The 22,707-nt window shown below is 33.3% G+C and overlaps 1 protein-coding gene across 1 annotated transcript; it reads right to left on the bottom strand.

The window, feature by feature from the left end:
* Positions 1 to 580: 580 nt before the first annotated feature.
* Positions 581 to 20,992, bottom strand: LOC135631511 (uncharacterized). The gene is made up of 2 exons (XM_065139248.1): positions 20,957 to 20,992; positions 581 to 1,090 (listed from the first exon to the last, which is right to left on the bottom strand). Exons 1-2 carry the CDS (start codon positions 20,990 to 20,992, stop codon positions 581 to 583), a joined length of 546 nt encoding a protein of 181 aa, XP_064995320.1.
* Positions 20,993 to 22,707: the final 1,715 nt, after the last annotated feature.

Here is a 22,707-nt window from a genome sequence, read left to right as displayed (position 1 = left end):
GTGGAAACATTGATGGGTGGTCCTGATGCGAGATGCGGACACTAATGTAATGCTTTGAGATGCGAGAACCGGAGCATCACCTTCTGTTTTAGATGCGAGAATCGTCAGCACAATATTTACATTAGTGTTTAGTTATTTCTTTGTTCCCTTAATAATATTAACTGGAAGTATTGATGGATCGTCCTGATGCGAGATGAGGGCACTAATATAACGCTTTGAGATGCGAGAACGGGAGCGTCGCCTTTAGATCTGATCACCAGCACAATATGGTGATGAGTTTCCTGTCTTCTGTGATGACGATAATAATATTATTATTATTATCAAGTTACATAAATCCTCAAACCAAGGAATACCATAAGATATTTTATTTTTACTGTATTCTTGCACAATAAGTAAAACACAATAAATGAGTGGTATGCTCAATCTATAGTTAAAAAAATTCAGAATTTTATTGTAATAGTATAAGCTTATAATTCTCATTAGGAATAATAATTCAGAACAACAGTGTCTTGTCCTTTGTGCAGTCCTCACTATCCATGATCTTTTCACTCGAGCTTCAACTCATTTCATTTCCCTAAACCTAAGCCGACAAATTGTTTGGAAGCCAACCCTTACAAAGCCTTAGCATGAGCTCCTCCTCCTCCCTAATCTCTACTATAATACCCACAGATCCTCTTTTTTCTCTCTCTCTCTCTCCACATCTCTCCCACTGTTGTCCTCGAGCCATACCACTCTCAAACATGATGGCCTTCCTCCCCCCTCTGTCTTTCTTCTTATCTCCACCTCCTCCCAAGTTGTCTCCTTTTGCACCACCACCTCTAAAGGTATCCCCATTCCCACCACCGGGCCGGAGCACTCCACCACCCTCACCTGCCAAACAATCATCATTGCCCCCACCAAGAAGGATGGCCTCACCTCTACCCAAGCTATCACCACCATCTCTAGTTGCAATGTTGACGCGGAGCCACCCCACGTCACCCTGCCTCTCCCACGGCCAAGCCTGCACCTCCCCATCATCATCATCATCATCATCATCATCATGTTTGTCTCCTTCGGTGGTCTCCTCCTCGCGATGGCCCTCTCTTGCCACCTTGCAAGCAAAGAAAGAAGATAGTAACTACTGAGGCGAAGGCCATGAACGTCGAGGACAAGTGCATGTGTAATTATAAAAACCGTGATTATAGTATTATTATGCAAAAAAAATTAATATCCAAAATTTAAAATCAAATAATGATAGATTAAATTTATAATACTTATCTTTTAATATTATTCATAAAACCTTTATCTGATCTATAGTCGTACACTGCTGATCGACTCCGAAAGTCATAACAATGCTAATATATAAGGAGAAGTAGTTATAGCAATGCTATTTTGTTTATTCTATTATCAAAAATATTATTTTTATTTTATATTTGATAATTAATTAATATAAATTAGTTTTTGATAATAATGATTATTTAATATTATTAGAGGATAATATCATCATGAGAAGAACAATGCATAATGATTTATTTATGCTAAACATTATTTCACGTATCATGAATATAAGTGTGTCTAAGAGAAATTGAGATGAGCTAAATAATACATACTTATGATATTATAGTCTAGGTCACATCAATGAGGGAAAAATTTAAAAGTTGCTAAAAGATGAATATCTAGATCAATTCAACTATGAGTCATACGCAACTTCTTAGCCTTATCTTTGTGGAAAACTAACTAACTCTCTATTTAGTGGAATTGGAGAGAGAGTCACTAAGTTGTTGGAACTCATACATAGTGATGTATGTAGTCTCATATCAACTCATGTTATAGGTGGTCACTCCTACTTCATTATATTTACTAATGATCTCTCAAAGTATGGACATATGTACTTGATGAAGTACTATTGAATCTCAAATTTTGATGATGAAATTAATTAATGAGTTTACGATCTAATCTGAGTTTTGAGTGATGTAGGACTAAATTCGATCAGAAATGATAAATCGATTGAAGCAAGAGGAATCAGACGTTGAGCCGGAGTGGAACATGTCAGAAGATTTGATGTGGGGTCGAAAGATCGGACAAAGTGCCAAATGAGCCAATGACATGCCCAACACCATAGGATTCATGCTTGTAATCATGTATCTAGATCAAGTTAGTTTAGAACTAATTAAGTTAGTTTTGGGATAAAACAATGCTAACTCAATTAAGGGCTGAATTGAGCCTGAATCAGGGCTAAATTGGGCCTGTTGTTTAGCCCATTCAGTGACCTGTAGCATGGTCTGACAATGGTATTGCCCAAACACAATCTCCCAAACTATGTCAAGCGGTGGTACCACCCAAACCGACGATGGTACCACCCAAACATAGTCTTCAAGATTATGTCAAGCAATGGTATTGCCAGATTGAGTGATGGTACCGTCTAGTGTCAATATCAAACTAAGTGGTGGTACCGCATAATATCAAACTGACAAGCGATGGTACCACCAATTGTCAATCTATTAGGAGGTGGTACCGCCCAATAATGGCGATGATACCACTAGGATCCAGGATACGACCTTTTTTAGCTTCATTTTTGAAAGTGGTACCACCCATTTGGGGTCTATAAATACCCAACTATTTCTACTTGGCAAAACATGAATTTGAGCAAAAAAGGGAGAAAAAATACTTAAGAAAAAAATTAGAAACTCTCTTAGGATTTAGAGTCTCTTCCTCATAGAGTTAAAAGTTTTCTAAGGGAGGAGTGAAGTCTAAAAGAAAGGTGTAAAGATTTTTTCCTGAGCTTGTGAAAAGGAGAAAGAGTTGTAAGGGTAGTTGATCTTCACCCATTAAAAGAAGATCAGTAGTGGAAGTCGGTGGCCTCGAGTGAAGAGGAATCGGGAGTGGATATAGGTCACGATGATTGAACCACTATAAATTAGTTTGCAATTCCCTTCAAGCTTTTCATTTATATTGCTAACTGATTTACTTTCTTACTACTCTCACTACGCTTACAAAAGTGCTCTCTAAGTTTAAACACTTTTCGATATATTTTCATTTAATAAGTTTTTCAAATCGATATTTTTACATAAGCATTAATTCCCCCTAGTGCCAATTTCAGTCCTAACAAGTATAAGTCTGAGGCCTTCGAGAAATTCAAAGAGTATAAGAATGAAATGGAGAACTAGACTGGAAAAAGTATCAAGACTCTTCGATCAAATCGAGGAGGCGAGTACTTGAGTACAGAGTTCACCAAGTTCCTCGAGGACCATAAGATTCTATCCCAATATACATCTCTTTATATACCTCATCGTAATGGTGTATTTGAAAGGAGGAATCGTATACTATTAGACATGGTGCAGTCTATGATGAGTCTCACTAACATACCCATCTCATTTTAGTGATACGTCATAAAGACCGTAACTTACCTTCTGAACAGAGTTCCAACTAAATCGGTAGTGTCTACACCATATGAGATATGGAAAGGGAAGAACCCTATCTTAAGGTTGTTAAGATTTGGGCTGCCCTACCAACATTAAAAGATATAACCCTGATAAGTTGGAATCAAGGATGGAGTGGTGTAAGTTCATGGGATACCCCTAGGGAACTTGTGTATATTATTTTTATCATCCCAATGACCAATTATGGGTATAATAATTCACTTGATTCATCGACTACAGATATACTATGTCACTACGTTGTAGTCCCTAGATGATACAGGGTAATCCAATCCATTGGACCTATCTATCCTTAGTTACAGTGTACATATAGTCCCGCATCTATCTAATATCCTAGAAATCATATACTATGCATGGTAATGTCAGACCCATATAGTTTCTACTCGAGTCTCGCTCTAATTGGATTTTACTAGAGAACTCTTTCTCTCTCAATTTGAATGACCCTGGTCGGAGATTTGTCTGAGCAAGAATATTTGGATAATCCTCTATCGTGATCTTATCATGATGAGAATTGCATAGATCCAAGGATATCACAATATATATATGTGTATATGTAATAATCAATATAAAATGATAAAATACCAAAATATAGTAAGCAAAAAGACTACGTGTTAAGTCACATGTGCCATCACTCATGTGATTAGCTTGTAGGGCACCTATGACTAGCACTACCCATATTAAAAGACAACCCCGATTAGTTAAAATCGATGACGGAGCGGTGAAAGTTCATGGGATATCCCAAGAAAACTTATGGGTATTATTTCTATTACCCCGATGACCAAAAAGTCTTTATAGCTAAGAGAGCAGTGTTCTTTGAAAATGAACATATTCTTGGTAGAGATAATGAGAGTTTGATAGAGTTGAGCGAGGTTAAAAAACCTAACTCAAGCACCACTCTACAGCCTGAGTTTATTCAGGTACCTAACACACATGTTCTACCTTTACGAAGGTTCGGCAAAGTATCACATCCTCCTGAAAGATATGTGGGACATATTAGAGGAAAAGATATTGAGGATATTGATCCTCAGACCTATAAGGAGGCTATTATGAGTATAGACTCTAGAAAGTGATAAGAATCCATGAATTTTGAGATGAATTCCACGTAGTCCAATAAGGTTTGGAACATAGTTGATGCACCCGAGGGTATTATACTCATTGGTTGCAAGTGGATCTTTAAGAAGAAGGTCGAAGTAGATGAAAAAGTAGAGACCTATAAAACAAGACCAGTGGCTAAGGGGTATCGTCAAAGGCAAAGTGTTGACTATGGCAAAATCTTCTCACCCGTAGCCATGCTAAAATCCATTTGAATTCTATTGGCTATTATAGCACATTATGATTATAAAAAATCTGGCAGATGGATGTGAAACTACATTCCTCGATGGCAACCTCAAGAAGAAGATATATATGATACAGCCTGAGGGATCCATGTCCAAGGACAACTCATTATAAGGTGTGTAGGTTGCTTAGGTCCATTTATAGAATGAAACAAGTTTCCCGAAGTTAGAACATAAGATTTGATAAGGCGATCAGATCTTATAACTTTGTTAAAAACGAAGATAAGCCTTATATGTATAGAAAGATAAGTGGGAGTGCTATCAACTTCTTGGTTTTATATATAGATGACATCCTGATCATTGGGAATGATATAGAAATGTTATCCATAGTAAAAGCTTGGTTATCTAGACACTTCTTCATGAAGGACTTAGAGGAAGCATCCTATATCTTGGGCATTCGAATCTATAGAGATAAATCCAAGATGATGCTTGGCTTGTCCTAATCCAGGTATATAGACACCATTGTCAAAAGGTTTGGCATGAAAAATTACAAGAGATGTCTCATACCGATTATATATGAGATATCGCTTTCTAGGAGTATATCCCCAAAGACTCCTAAAGAAAGGACGAACATGGATATGATACCTTATGCTTTAGCGATAGGGTCTATCATGTATGTCATGCTATATACCAGGCCTGATATAGTGCATGCTCTTGTTGAATCTTGGATTTTGATGATGAAATCAATTAATAAGTTTATAATCTAATCTATGTTTTAAGTGACACAAGGCTAGCTTCGATCAAGGCGAGACAAATTGATTGAAATAAGAGGAATCAAATGTTAGGCTAGAGTTGAACATGTTAGGAGATTGGACGTCGGGCCAGAGGATTGATCAACATGCCGGCAGAAGGACTTCATACAGTCACTTCAGGCATTAGGCCAAAGGATCGGATATTGCATTAAGGAGATAAGAAGTTGCGGAAGTTAACATGTCAATTGGGCAATATGCCAAAGCAGAGAACGATGCGTTGAAGGAACAGATAAAATGCTAGAAGAATCAATAACATGCTAGACAACATAGATTCATGCTTTGTAATAATTTGTCTAGGTCAAGTTAGTTTAGGTCTAATTGAGTTGTAATTGGGGTATAACAATACTAACTCAATTAAAGGCCAATTGAGCCTGAATCAAGGCTGAATTATACCTATTGTTTGGCCCATTTAGTGTCCTACAATAGGGTCTAATGATGGTACTACCCAAACACAATCTTCAAGACTGTGTCAAGCAGTGGTACCACTAGACTAGGCGATGGTACCGCCTAGACATAGTCTTCTTGACTGTTTCAGGCGATGGTACCACCCAATGTTAGACTAGCAAGCGGTAGTACTGCCTAGTACTAGTGGTAGTATCGCTAGAACCCTGAAAACTCGGGGATTTAAATTTTTGCTCCAAGTTTTGAAGTCATTTGGGGTCTATAAATGCTCCATAAATTTTTAATTAGAAAATACATAAAAATAAAGCAAAAACTCTATGATTATAAGGTTGTAAACTCTTTTAAGTATAGAGTCCCTTCTCCAAGAGCTTAGTAATAGTCCTAAGGGAAGTGTGTAAGGGAACACTTGTAAAAGAGGGGTGTAAATGTTTTCTTCTGAACTTATGAAAAAGAAAAAGTGTGTAAGAGTAGTTGATCTTCACCCATTGGGAAAAAGATCGGTAGTAGAAGCCGGTGGCCTCAAGTAAAGAGGAATCGAGAGTGGACGTAGGTCACAACGATCGAACCACTATAAATTCGGTGTACTCGATTTGCATTTCTATTCTGCCTTTCATTCTCATATTACAAACTGATATACTTGCTTACTACTTTTACTATGCTTACGAACGTGCTTTCAAATTAAACTCATCTTCGTGATATGAGCTTTATCGAATGATATTTTCAAATTGACAAAATTTTTCGTCCCCCCCCCCCCCCTTTCTCTTATTGCAACTTGATCCTAACAATTGGTATTAGAGCTAATTTTTCTTATTTGGTTTAACACCCAAGAGAAACGACTTTTATCGAAAAACTTAAGTAAACTTTTTCTTTGAATGCTAAAGCGATGAATGCTTTGTTTTGTGCTCTAGATAAAAAATTAATTTAATTGGGTTTCTATTTGTGAAACTGTGCTTGACATTTGATATACTCTTAAAATCATACACGAAGGCACTAGTGGAGTTAAAGATTCTAAAATTAATCTTTTGATGTATAGTTTTAAATTTTTTCGAATAGAACCAAGTGAAATCATTGGAGACATGTACACCTGTTTTATGGATGTCATCAATGGTTTAAAAGCACTTAGTAAAAGATTTTCTAATCTTGAACTTGTAAACAAGATTCTAAGATCCCTTCTAAAAAGTTGGGATCCCCAAGTAACTGTCATTCAAGAGGCAAAAGACCTAAATAACTTTCCGCTTGAAGAACTTATCAGATCTTTGATGATCTATGAAATGACATATATAGCATATGATAAACTTGAGAATAACCTTCCAAAGAGCAGGAAAGATTTTGTACTTAGAACAAATGAATATCACTCGAGCGAAAGCTTAAGTGATGATAACTTTGAACTCCTCACAAATAAATTTAAAATGTTCATAAAATAATAATCAAAAAATAAAAATAATCTTAAAAAGGATAAAATAACTTGCTATGAATGTAGTTGGCTAACGTACTTCAAAAGCAAATGTCTGCAAATGAAGAAGCTATAAAAAAAGAAGAAATCACTCAAGGTAACTTAAGACGATTTGAGTACATTCGAAGACGAGGAGCAAACCGATAAAGAACAGGTGGTGAATTATGCCTTGGTGACTTTTGACAATAAGGTAAGTGACTTAACCAAAGCTCCTTTACTTTTCATGAGTTATTTTTAAACTAGTATATAAATTATAAAAAAAAGGGAGGGGATCATGCTTCTCTTTTTAGTGATTTTGAAAAAATGATCATGACAATTGTATATTTTATGATAAGGAACAAAATGTTAGATTTAAATCTAATACTTGTATACCTAATAAGACTAATCCTATATATATTTTAAGAAGCAATAATGTGTATCTTTATGATTTCAGTATTGCTTTTTGATTTTAAATGACGATGCATGACTTTTGATGGAAGACAAGAGCATAAAACCAATCACAAAATTTGGAACTATAAGAACTTTAGCTACTTTTAATCTTATAGGAATCAATCTAAGTTACTTTCAATAAAGTTTCCGAATGAAAGAAAATTGATTTGGATGATAATTTTGGATTTGATAATTTGTTTTCATATTTATCCAAATACTTGATTTATTTGACATGAGATGTATTTTATATTAATGACTTCAGTCTCATATGATTTTATCTTCTAAGAGAAGATTTATCCAAATGAATCTTAATTCTCAACATTAATGATTTGAGTTTTTTTGTGAATCAAGATCTCTCATTTGATCTCTTATATTTCTTTTTGCCATTTACTAAAGAGAAATTATCTAAATTGTTCTTTTGATTAAAACTTGAAAGTTTTCTATTGATCAAGATTTTGCCTTTCATTGAAAAAGAGATTCATCTAAACAAATCTTGATTCTTTCACTTTATATTTATAAATTGAGATTTATTATGAATCAAGATTTTTCACTAATTATCCTCCTATGATTCTTCTTGGTATTTTCTAAATAGAAGATGTATTCAAATTAACCATGATATATCACTTGACTTCTTGATGTTATAACTTAAATTTTGTGATGTACAAATTGCCTTGTATTTATGATTTGTATATCTCATGATATGATTGAATTATTGATGTAAAAAATAGAAGAATTGCACTAATTATGTAATTCCTCTCTTATTCTTTCTTGTTTATAATAACAAAGGGGAGAAAGAAAATCGCTAGCATCTCAAGAGATCGATAAATCTGTTTATGTCATTTTGAATCCCTTAAAGTAATTTTGATAATCTGACGATTTGAATTTGAATGAGTTATTAATCCAAATCATGATCTTGATTACTCAGAATTATAACTTGAGATTTTCTTTATATGAATTAAGATCATTTACTATAATTCTTTTTTAAGCTATTTGATTTATCCAAATGAATTATAATTTCTCTCTTGATTTTTTTGATATTTGATTCTTCATGAAGTATATATCTTATCACTAAATTAAATTTTCTTGATATTCTTCATGTGATGATTTGATAATTGATGTAAAGGGAAATGAACTATAATATTATATTCCTTCCTTCTTTTTTACAATAACAAAGGGGGAGAAAGTATTCCTAGCTTATCAAGGAGAAAACTTGTTAACTTGTACATTTCAAAGAGAAAAAAACTTGCTAGCTTGTATATTCTAAAATGATGTAAAATTTGCTAGCTTGTATATTGTAAAATGATATAAAATTTGTTAATTTGTATGATGTAAAACTTGCTAATATTGCTAGCTTGCTCATCTCAAAAGAGAAACAAAGTTTGCTATCTTGCACATCTCAAAAGATGCAAAAAAATTTTTCTAACTTTTATATGTGAAAAACTTGCTAGCTTATATGTTCTAAACTTACTATCTTACTAGCTTGCATAGTTTAAAAAAAATTTACTAGTTGGACTTTTCTTTTTTGTTGATGACAAAGGAGGAGAAGATATGATGATGATATTTTGAAATTATGATTTGAAATTTTAAATGATGTATGCAATGATGAATATAATGACTTGCTGCACATGATTTTAAGATGCATGCAATTATGTGATAAATTGGTTCCTTCAATATTCATGATGCATGTAATGATGAAATAATCATGATTTTCTGAATTCAAAGTTTCTATCAATATGACATATTAATAGGAAAAGTTTAGTTTAAACTCCGTCATCAACTGATTATTATCATCAAAAAGGGGGAGATTGTTGAATCTCGGATTTTGATAATGAAATCAATTGATGAGTTTGTAATCTAATTTGTGTTTTGAGTGAAGCAAGACTAGCTTCGATCAAGGAGAGGCAAATTGATTGAAGCAGGAGGAATCAGATGTTAGGCCGGGTTGAACATATTAGGAGATTGGATATTGGGCCAGAGGATCAATCAATATGCCAATAGAAGGATTTCATGCCATGAGTTCATGTATCAGGCCGAAGGATCGAACATTGCACCAAGGAGATCAAAAGTTATGGGAGTCAACATGCCGATTAGGCAATATGCCAAAGGAGAGGACGATACACCGAAGGATCAAACGAAGCGTTGAACGAACCAATGACATACCGAACAACATAAGATTCGTACTTTATAATAATTTGTCTAGATCAAGTTAGTTTAGATCTAATTGAGTCAGTATTGGGATAAAACAATATCAACTCGATTAGGGACCAATTGGGCCTGAATCAAGGTTGAATTGGGCCTATTGTTTCGTCCATTAAGTGTCCTATAGTAGGGTCTGAGGGTGGTACCGTCCAGTGTCAATGTGTCATGCGATGGTACTACTATACTGGGTGATGGTACCGTTTAATGTTAGACTAGCAGGTGGTGGTACCGCCCAATACCCCAAAAATTCGGGGATTCGAATTTTGGCTCCAAGTTTTTAAACCATTTGGGGTCTATAAATACCCCACAAATTTATGCTTGGAAAATATACAAAAATTAGGCAAAAACTTTGTGATTCCAAGGTTATAAACTCTTTTAAGTATATAGTCCCTCCTCTAAGAGCTTAGTGATAGTCCTAAGGGAGGTGTGTGAGAGAACACTTGTAAAAAAGGGGTATAAAGGTACTCTCCTAAACTTGTGAAAAGGAGAAAGAGTGTAAGGGTAGTTGATCTTCGCCCATTGGAAAGAAGATCAGTAGTCGAAGTCAGTGGCCTCGAGTGAAGAGGAATCAGGAATGGACGTAGGTCATAACGACTGAACCACTATAAATCCAGTGTACTCGATTTGCGTTTTTATTTTGCCTTTCATTCTCATGTTGCAAACTAATTTACTTACTTATTACTTTCACTATTCTTACAAATGTGTTTTCAAGTTAAACTCATCTTTCTGATATGAGCTTTTTAAATAATATTTTTGAATTGACGTAATTTTTCGTAAGCATTAATTCACCCCCTCCCCCCCCCTCTTAGTGCTAACTTGATCTTAACACCTCTGATTGTTAAGGGCAGGTATTAAGTGAATCTAAGCTTGGAGCATTGAAAAATAGTAAAGTATATATTTAAGTACTTAAGAATAACTAAGAATCTTTTACTAGTATATAGAAGTAGTAACCTCAGGGTTGAAGGCTACACGGACTCGAGTTTTCAGTTCAATGTCGATAATAGTAAGTCAAATTCGAGGTATGTATACACCCTAAATGGAGGAGCAATATGTTAGAAGAGTTCCAAGTAAGATATTATTGTTGACTCAACCACAAAGGCGGAGTACATTGCTACAGTAAAGGCAGCAAAAGAGGGAGTCTAGATGAAGAAGTTCATCATAAATCTAGGAGTTATGCCGGGCAACGAGGAGTCGATTCCCTTATATTGTGACAACAACATGGTAAATACTCAAGCAAGGGAACCCGGGTACCCGGGTCTAATCAAAAGTGCTCTGAGGAGGTTCCAACTTGTTAGAGATATTATAACCCAAAAAGATGTGGTAGTAGAAAGAGTTCCATCCGAAGATAACATTACAGATACACTAATAAAGTCATTGTCTCATATTGTCTTTGAGCGTTACAAGGGTCTGATGGGAATTAAACACATAGGTGATTGAAGTTAGGTTAAGTGGGAGATTACTAGTCATTGATACCCTATAAGTTAATCACGTGAGTAATAGCACGTGTGACATGACACGCACTCTTATGCTTATTATATTATTTAGCACTTTTCACTTTATATTGCTTGTTGCATGAATATATATATATATATATATATATATATATATATATATATATATATATATATATATATATATATATATATATATATATATATATATATATATTGTGATGTTCATGGATTTGTGCAATGAGAATCAAATCATGATGAGATCATGATAATGAGATCGATTCACCTTTAAATATAAACCCTAAATAATCCTAGTCATAGGTTACTCGAGAGGGACAACGAGATAACCAGACAAACTAGTATACTATATACTCATCTATATGATGGAGATAGTTGGCCTTATAGCTGCTCATGTAGGGATACTAGGGATACAGTGTAGGTGCTCATTGGAGAATGAGTTCACTAATTAATCCGCTCAATAAATGTTGGATGGTTGATGATGCCTCATTGATATATAGTGATTCCATAGTTTAATAGTGTATATGGTCCTTAGATTTAAGACACCAAGGATGTCCTATATGAGTACTCCATTCTTTGATACCAAACTTATACGCCTGGAAGTTTCAGATCTAGCACAACCGGTCATCAGGAATGGTACCCAACATTACGAGGGCTATTGAGTGTCGATAGAGGATTATCCGCTCTCGGTGTCATAAGAGGAATATTTTATGTATTCTTGCTTAGACAAATCCCTAGATAGGGTCATTTGGATTGAGAGAGAAAGAGTTCTCCAAGAGAATCCGATTAGAACGAGACTCAAATAGAAACCGTATGGGTCTGATAGCACCATACCCGGTATATAGTATTTGAGATATTAGATGGATGATGGACTATAGATACACAGTAACTAAGGATAGACATGTCTAACAAATTGGATTCTCTTGTATCATCTAGGAATTGTAATGTAGTTGTATAGTACTTTCGTAGTCGATGAGTCAAGTGAATTATTATAGAGATAATAATTCACTAAGTCGGAAGGAGTTCTGATAGGTATGACTCATGACCAACTCGAAATTGGACCTAGAAGGTCACACACATATTGTAGGCATTACGATGAGTAGAAGTTCGGATATGAGATATCCGTCGGAGTCTCTATCTTATTGGATATCTAATAAGCCCTTAAATTATTAGATCACATGAATGAGTTCCAATAAGAGCTAATTAGAGATTATTGGGTAGAGATCCACTAATCTAAGATGCTTAGATAATTTGATGGAAATCCAATACCTAATAGAGTAAGATCCATTAGGGTTGAATTATTTAAGGGCCTCTATAAATAGGAGGGAACCAAAGGCCCATAGGATAGATGCTTCATGGTTCCCACCTCCTATTCTCCTCTCCCCTTCTCCTCCTCAAATAGCAGATATGGAGATTTGAGTAGCGATTGGAGTAGTGTCATTGCAGCCCTACTGTGTGGATTACTACTAGAGAGGAGGACACTTGAACTCATTCTTCCAATCCCACGGATATATAAGAATTTAGGGATATACGATCTCCCTAGACGAAAACATTATCTTACATGTGAATTTAAGTTTTGTGGGTTTTTACGTACCAATCTTCGTACGACAATGAATACCTTTCTGAAAAATTTAGGATTTTATTTTTTGTTCTTTCGCTGTGCATGTGATATCGCCCCTAGATTTCCTTATACAATAGGCCCCTAATTGAGTTAGCATTGTTACACCCCAAAACTAATGCAATTACAACCTAACTTACTTCGATCAAGACACGACCGATTATAAGATAAGAATATTATATTATCTGGCATATCATTGGTTCATCCGATACTTTGTCCGAACCTTTGGCGCATCATCATCTCTTTCGGCATATTACCCGATCAGCATGTTAACCTCCTGTAGCATCCGATCTCCTTAGTGCAATATTCGATCCTTCTAGCCTGATGCTCAAACTCATGGCACGAAGTCCTTCTACCAACATATCAATCGATCCTCCAACCCGATGTCCAATCTTCTGACATGATTCATTCTAACCCAACGTTTGATTCTCCTACTTCAATCGATTTATCCTTTTATGATTGAAGTTAGTCTTGCATCACTCAAATACTTATTAGATTATAACTTTACTAATTGATTTCATCATCAAGATTTGAGATTCAACAATCTTCCTCTTTTTTATGATGATAACCAATTAATGATAGAGTTTAATTAAACTCTCCCTATCTTTATGTCATATTGAAATAAATTTTGAATGCAGAAAATGATAACCTTATAATTCAATATCGAAATAATTTTAATGATTTTGCAAAGGTCATATGCAACACATCACAGTTAAACTATCATTGCATGCATAATTTTAAATCATCATTAAAGTACATCATAACATGTATGGTTATCATAGCTTCTCCCCCTTTGTCATTAATAAAAAGAAAAAAAGTGCAACTAGCAAGTTTTTGAAATATGCAAGTTAGTAATTTTTTGAGATGTGCAAGTTTATAATTTTGCTTCTCTTTAAGATGTATAAGCTAGTAATTCTTACTTCTTGAAATATGCAAGTTAACAAATTTTACTTCTCTTTTAAGATGTGCATGCTAGCAAGTTTTGCTTCTCTTGAGATGTGCAAGCTAGCAATTATTGCTTCTCTTTTGAGATATGTAAGTTTAGTAATTTTTTGCTTCTTCTTGAAGTGTACAAGCTAGTAATTCTTTCTCCCCCTTTGTCATTGTCAAAAAGAAGGGAATAATATAATATTATAATTATTTTCCTTTTATATCAATTTTTAAATTATGATAAAGATAAATTTACATCAAGAGTGATCAATTTGATAATGGGGTATAAATATTATAAACACAAAAGAGTCATATGAAATAAATAAATCTCAAGTTGTGAATATTGAAAAGTCAAGTATCATGATTTATTTGGATAAATTTTCTCTTTAGTAAATAGTAAAAAGAATCATAGGAGAATAAATAATAAAAGATCTTAATTCATATAAAATAAATCTCAAGTTATAAATATCAAGATCATAGTTTGTTTGCATAAGTCTCCTATTTAGTAAATGGTAAAAAGAAGAAATCATAGAAGATAAAAAAGATTTTGATTCCCATAAAAAATACCTCAAGTCGAGAAATCAAGAGAAAGTTCATGATTTGGTTAGAAAAATCTCATTCGAATTAAATTTGTCAAATCCAAAGTCATCATTAAAATCACTTTTCTTATATTTAAAAAATTCATTGAAAGCAACGTAGATAGATTCCTATGAGATTAAAAATAGCTAAAATTCTATGTGATTGATTTTATACTAGTATGCCCTAGTATTTCATACAAAAGCTATGCATTATCGTTTAAAAATGAAAAATAATCTTCATCATAAAAATCATCAAGATCAATCATAAATCATCTTCAATCAAAAGATTTATTACCAATAATTCTAATTTAAAATATCTTTCCTTTATTATTATTGTTTCAGCTAGTGAGTTTTGTGAAGTGTTTTGGATCTCTGGTCATATACCTTAAGCATCCATTATCAAGATTTTATTTTTTTCTCCTAGATTATAGATATGTTTAAAAGAAAGATAGATTTGTTTAAGATACACATTTAACTTTGGGCCCCTCATGGTTAGATCTATCTATCTTGAGTTTTGGCATTAAGTCATTCATGGTTCTTTTAGAAACTTAAACTAATTGATACGAGTCATAAATTTTGAATAAATATTTATAAGCAAAATAATCATGTCTACCATAAAAATTACACTTAACCTTAGGGGAAACATGTAATGTTGGTCCTTTAACAAAAGTAGTTAGCTTTTGTTAAGTGTTACTCATAAAGTTAACTCCTTCCTTACGTACATGACCTTTATTTGTAAGAATTATGTTTAATAACTTGCTACCAATTTTAAAATTTTTTAAGATTTGTTGTAGTAATATATTTTCTTTCTTAAGTAAATCTAACTCTTCACACTTAATACAAGGAGTTAATGAGCATTTATCATACTTATTTTTTAAAATTTTAAATTCATTAGAGAGAGATGTATGATCTTTTTTAACAATTTATATTTCTTACTAACTACTTTAAGCTCATCATACAAATTATGAAATGCATCAAGTAATTCATTGTAAGGTAAAAAAGATCTGTTTGTGTCACTTACCTTGTTATTGAGAGCCATTAAGGTATAGTTTGTCACCTTGCCTTCATTGGTTTGTTCTTTATCTTCTGCACTTGATTTATCCCAAGTCGTCTTGAGTACTTTTTTCTTCTTTTGCGCGGGTATCTTCTTCTTCAATTGCAGACATTCGCTTTTGAAGTATACCGACTTTTTACATTCATAGCACGTTATTGTGTCCTTTTCAAGTTTATTTTTGTTCCTAATTTCTTGTTTTATAAATTTTTTAAATTTTCTTATGAGGAGTTTAAAGTTATCATCATCACTTAAGTTTTTACTTGAGTGATCTTCTTTTGTTCTAAGTGTCATATCCTTCATATTCTTTGAAAGGTTGTTCTCATATTCACCATGTGTCATATAAGTCATTTCATAGGTTATTAATGACCCTATGAGTTCTTCAAGAGGAAAACAGTTCAAGTCATTTGCTTCTTGAATAACAATTACTTTTGGATCCTAATTTTTAGGAAGATATCATAAAATTTTATTAATAAGTTTAAGTTTAGAAAAACTTTTACTAAGTGCTTTCAAACCAGTGACAATATCAATGGTTTTGTTTGGTTTCATTCGAAACAATTCAAAACTATTTATCAAAATATTTATCTTAGATTTTTTTACTCTATTTGTGCCTTCATGAGTAATTTCAAGTGTGCGCCAAATATCGTGTATAGTTTCACAAGTTGAAATACGATTAAACTTATTTTTATCCAAAGCATAAAACAAAGCATTCATAGTTTTAACATTTAACGAAAATAATTTTTTCTCAAAATCATTCCATTTATTCATAGGTGGTATTTGAAAACTAAATTCAATGACATTCCATAAATTGAAATTCATAGAAAGTAAGAAAATTCTTATACGTGTTTTCCAATATATGTAGTCTGTCTCATTGAACATAGGAGAACAAGTAATAGAGTGACCATCTAGATTGTTAGTAAAAACCATTTAATCTCTCTTGAGTATTAAACCAATCGAGAAAAACTTGGTTCCGATACCAATTGTTAAGACCGTAAATGACACTAAGAGGGGGGGGGAGTGAATTAGTGCTTTCGATAAAATATCGATTTGAAAATTTCAAACTATGAAGTCATATCAAAAATATGTTTAACTTAAAATATAAGTGAGAGTAGTAGATAATTAAAGTAATAAATAATGATAATAAATAGCATTACAGAAATGTAAATCGATTTTATAGTGGTTCGATCATCCCAACCTACGTCTACTACTGATTTTCTTTCAATGGGTGAAGATCAACTACCCTTTTACCATTTTTTCTCTTTTTCACAGGCTTATGAGAGAATCTTTACACTTTTCTTTTAGAATGGACCTTACTCCTCCCTTAAAAAACTTCTAACCCTAGGAGGAAGAGAAACTTCTTTCCCCTTTTGACTCTTATTCTTGCTTACTCAAGTAAGAATTAGTGGGGTATTTATAGACCCTAAATGATTTAAAAAATAGAGCAAAAAAAAGTCTCATCTTAGGTTTCTGAGATACTAGTGGTACCACCACCTATGCTAGTAGTACTACCGCTTGTATCACTGACATTGGCGGTGCCACCACCCAGTTTGGGCAGTACCACCACATGACACTTGCAATACATTGTCGGGTCTTCTGAAAAAAGTAAATTTTATACTTTTTAGCTTACAAGTGGTTCCACCACCTATTCTAGTAGTGTCATCACTTGACCCAACTTTAGGTCACTGAATAGGCCTCTCAATAAGCCCAACTCAGTCCAGACAGGCCCAAAGGGCCCCTAATTGAGTTAGCATAGTTACACCTAAAACTTTCTCAATTATGACCTAACCTACTTCGATCAAGACACGATCGATTACAAGATAAGAATATTATGTTGTCTAGTATGTCATTGGTTCATCTAACACTTCGTTTGAACTTTTGACATATTGCTCGATCAACATGTTAACCTCCTATAACATCTAATCTCTTTTGTGCAATATCTGATCATTCTAGCCTAATGCTCGAACTCATGGCACAAAGTCCTTCTGTTGGCACATCGACCGATCCTATGGCTCGATGTCCAATCTTCTAACATGATCCATTCCGGCCCAATGTCTGATTCTCCTATTTTAATCGATTTATCTTTCTATGATCGAAGTTAGTCCTGCATCACTCAAACACTCATTAGATCACAACTGTTAAGACCGAAATCAGACAATAAGAGGGGGGGGTGAATTAGTGCTTACGATAAAATCACATTAGTTTAAAAATTCTCATTCGATGGAAACCGATCGAAAAGATGTTAACTTGAAAACATGTATGAAAGAATAATAAGCATAGTGAGAGTAAGAAATCAGTTTGCAATATAAATGAAAAGCATAAAGTAAATGCAAGCTAGATTTTATAGTGGTTCGATCATCGTGACCTACATCAACTCTCGATTCCTCTTCACTTGAGGCCATCAGCTTCCACTACCAATCTTCTTTCAACGGCCGAAGATCAACTACCCTTACAACTTTTTTCTCCTTTTCATAAGCTCAAGAGATAACATTTACACCTCTCTTTTGAACCTCATTTCTCCTTTAGAAACCTTCTAACTCTAGGAGGAAGAGACTTACTAATCTAGAGATATTATAATTTTTACTCAAGTATTCTTTCCCCCTCATTTGCTCAAATTCGTGCTATACTAAGTAGGAAAGAGTCGGGTATTAAGGCCACAAATTAATTCAAATTTAGAGCCAAAAAGTGGATCATCTCTAGTTTTTGGGGTACTATCAGTACCACCATTAATGCTGGGTGATACTACCGCCTGACACTCTGACATTGGGTGGTACCATCGCCCAGTCTGACGGTACTATCGTTTGATAGAGCCTTGGAGACTGAGCTTTAGCAGTACCACTGCTTAACAAGGCAATACCACCACCTAACAGCATTAATTATCAGCGGCACCATTGTCTAGTCTAGGCGGTACTACTATCTAATCTAGGCGGTACCACCACCCAGACCTCCTAGGAGGTTGAGCCTCAAGTGGTTCCATCACCCACCCTTGATAGTGCCACCGCCTAACATGGCTCCAAGTGGTCGAGTGGGCCATCCATTCGGCCCAACTCAGCCCTAACTTAGGCCTAATGGCCTCCTAATTGAGTTGGCCTAATTCTAACCCAATTATAACTTAAAACTACTTCGATCTAGATAATTATTACAAAGTATTAATCATATATTTTATGGCATATTATTGGTTTATCGATGCTTCGTCCAATCCGTCGGTGCATTGTCCTCTTTTGCGGCTTTTTGACTAATTGGCATGTTGACCTTTGTAACTCCGATCTCCTTAGCGCAATATTTATTCTTCTAGGCCCGATACCTGAACTCATGACACAAAGTCTTCTACCGACATGTCGATCGATTCTCCGGCTCGACGTTCAATCTTCTGATATATTCCACTCAGGCCAAACACTGATTCTTCCTACTTTAATTGTATCTTCATGATCGAAGTTAGTCCACGTCACTCAAAACACAGATTAGATCTTAAACTCTATCAATTGATTTTATTATTAAAATTTGAGATTCAATAATCTCCCTTTTTTTACGATGATAACTAATTGATGAAGGAGTTTAAACCAAACTCCCTCTATCAATATGGCATAATTGAGATGAACCTTGAATTCAAATTGAATCAAAGTCAAAGTAATTTTAATTATAAATATTTCATTATTACATGCATCATTATCATAAGTTGAAGTATTATATCCATAATACCAAATCATTATGTATATTTTTAAAATATAAAATCATCACTACATACATAATTCTAAATTATAATTCATAATATCAAATTACATCATATCATACCATGATCATCATCATACCTTCTCCCCCTTTGTTATCAACAAAAAAGAGAAATACAACTAATAAGTTTTTGAGGTATAATTTTAAATCATTGCATTTATTATTATGCAAGCTAGCAAGTTTTGTATGAAAGTTAGTAAAATTTTTGCATCTTTTGAGATATGCAAGCTAGCTTTTGCCTATCTTTCAAATATGCAAGTTAACAAGTTTTACCTTCTTTTGCAATGTGTAAGCTAGCAAATTTAGCAAGTTTTACATCATTTTAGAACATGCAAGTTAGTAAATTTTACATCATTTGGAACATGTAGGCTAGCAATTTTGCTTTTCTTTATGATATGCAAGCTAGAAAATTTTGGTTCTCTTTTGATATGTGCATTATAGCAATTCTTTCTCCCCTTTTGTCATTGACAAAAAGAGGGGAATAATACAAAAGTATGAATATTCAAGTTATCACATGAAGAATATCAAGAAAAAATAATTTGTGATGATGAATATAATTTATGAATACAAGGGAGTCTTTTGAAATAAATCTCAAGTTGTGAATATCGAAAAAAAATCATAACTCATTTTGATAAGTGTCCTCTTTAGTAAAAAGAGAGAGTTATATAAGAATAAATAATAAGAGATCTTGATTAAAAAAAATTCTTAAGTTATACATATCGAGAAATCAAGATCATGATTAGAATAAAAACTTCTCTATCGTAAATAGCAAAACGAGGCATAGGAGAATAAATAAAATATCTCGATTCATACATAAGAATTCTCAATTCATCAAGATCATGATTCATAAATAAAATCTCAAGTTATAATTGAGAAATCAAAAGAAATATATGAGATAAAAGATCTTGATTCTTATAGAATAAATCTCAAGTTATAATTATCAAGGAATCAAGATCATGATTTGGATAAAAAATTATTCAAATTTAAATTCTTTTCAAGAGATTCAAAATAACATAAATAGAACTATCAATCTCTTATTGAAAAATTCAATAAGATAGAGAATGGGAAATTTTTAAGAAAAATAATACATTCTTCTATGTGATTGATTTCATGCCATTGTTTTCTAAGCCAAAATCATACATTATCATTTAAACCCTAGAAAATAACCATCATCGTTAAAAATCATCATGATCAAAAGTGTAGCATATAATTCTAAAACATAAGATTTCAAATCATCATTACTTTAAATCCTCATGCATAATATAAAATCATTAAGCATGATACCAAAACTTTTAATATTTTTATTACATCATTAAATCATTGAGCATGATTTCATTGAACATAAAGTATCTTTAATTAAAATCATTTTGTTTGTTATAGTAATATATTTTTCTTCTTAAGTGAATCTAACTCTTCATACTTAGTGTTAGGAGTTACCATGTAATTGTCATGCTCAAAATTTTTAATTTTTCAAAATTACTAGAAAGAGAAGCATGGTCCCCTTTTTTTTTGTATTTTATATACTAATTTAAAAATTACTCATGAAATGCATCATGTAATTTCATAGTAAAGTAAAAGGGTTTTATTTGAATCACTTACCTCATTGTCGAAAGTCAGCAAAGCATAGTTCGCCATATCTTCTTTATCGGTTTGCTCCTTATCTTCGGATGCACTTGAATCATTCCAAGTCACCTTAAGTGTTTTTTTATTCTTTTTTTATAACTTCTTCACTTGCATACAATTGCTTTTGAGGTGCCCTGGCCGATTGTATTTTTGTTATTTGTTATTTTTTAAGTTCATTTTTGTTCTTAATTTCTTATTCTATAAATTTTTTGAATTTTCTCATCAAAAATTTTATGTTATTATCATCATCACTTGAGTTATCACTCAAGTGATATTCTTTGGCTCTCAGTGTCATATCCTTCTTGTTCTTTGAAAGGTTGTTCTCATGTTCATCTTATATTATATAACTCATTTTATAGGTTATTAAAGACCCAATAAGTTTTTTAAGTGAAAACTTATTTAAGTCTTTTGTCTCTTGTATTGCAGTTATTTTCAAATCCCAATTTTTAGAAAGAGATCGTAAAACTTTATTAATGAGTTCAATATTCGAAAAATATTTGTCAAGAGCTTCTAAACCATTTATGACATCCATAAAACGGGTATACATGTCTCCAATGCTTTCGCTTGGTTTCATATTAAACAACTCAAAATCATGCATCAAAAGATTTATCTTAGAATCTTTAACTATACTAGTGCCTTCGTATGTGATTTCAAGAGTGTGCCAAATATCGTATACAGTTTCGCAAATAGAAACCCGATTAAATTCATTTTTATCTAGAGCACAAAATAAAGCGTTCATCGCTTTAGTGTTCAAAGAAAAAGTCTTCTTCTCCAAATCATTTCATTCGTTCATTGGTTTGGAAGACTTTTCAAAACCGTTTTCAGTAATGTTCCATAAATCAGAATTCATAGAAAGCAAAAAAAATTTCATTCATGTTTTGTAATATGTATAGTTCGTCACATTGAACATAGGAGGACGAATGATAGAGTGACCCTCTTGAAATCCAATAAAAGTCATTTCTCTTTGGTGTTAAACCAAATAAGGAAAAACTAGCTCTGAAATCACCTGTTATAACTGAAAATCGGATACTGGAGAGTGAATTAGTGCTTATAATAAAATCATGTCGGCTTGAAAAATCTCGTTCAATGAAAACCGATCGGAAAGATGTTAACTTGAAAACACGTACTATGTCGATCTATAGGAAGAACTAGACTCGTTTTCTCATCTCTTCCGATCATTCACGAAACTGCTATAGTTGAGAGCAAAGGATAAAACTGTAATCTTAATTACTAGTAGAAGGTCTTATAATCTAAAATGATAATTAAGAGAGGCGCTCTTGTTAAAATCATTTCGTAAGGAATCTTATTATAATTAAATTTTTTTATTGATTATTAATTATAATTAGAATCTAATCAAATTTATCATATATCTTATTTAGATAGAGTCATATAATCTAATAATTGGATCACGACGAAATAAGTCCACGAGGTGATAAACGGCGAAGTGATCGCCGAAACCTCACGCAGCAAGCGAATCACCGGTCACCACCACCACTTTCTTGAACGCAAAGGTCAACCGCCAAAGATGGTGGAGAAGAGATGTGTGCTTGTGTTCGAGGAGCTATTCTACCGTGTTCACTGCATGTGATTCCTAAGAATTGATTTCAGATGGAAATAACACCACCCATTCCAATGGGATGTTCTCAGGTACTCGTGGTGATGCATCTCACACAAAGAACTCGGTGGAGTAAACTCAACTCAATGCCTTGTTTTCTTGAATGTATATC

This window comes from Musa acuminata, chromosome BXJ3-2 (genome assembly GCF_036884655.1).
Source record: "Musa acuminata AAA Group cultivar baxijiao chromosome BXJ3-2, Cavendish_Baxijiao_AAA, whole genome shotgun sequence".
NCBI classification, from domain to species: Eukaryota; Viridiplantae; Streptophyta; class Magnoliopsida; order Zingiberales; family Musaceae; genus Musa; species Musa acuminata.
The sequence above is the reverse complement of the archived record's forward strand: the minus strand, read 5'-3'. Positions and strand labels throughout refer to the sequence as shown.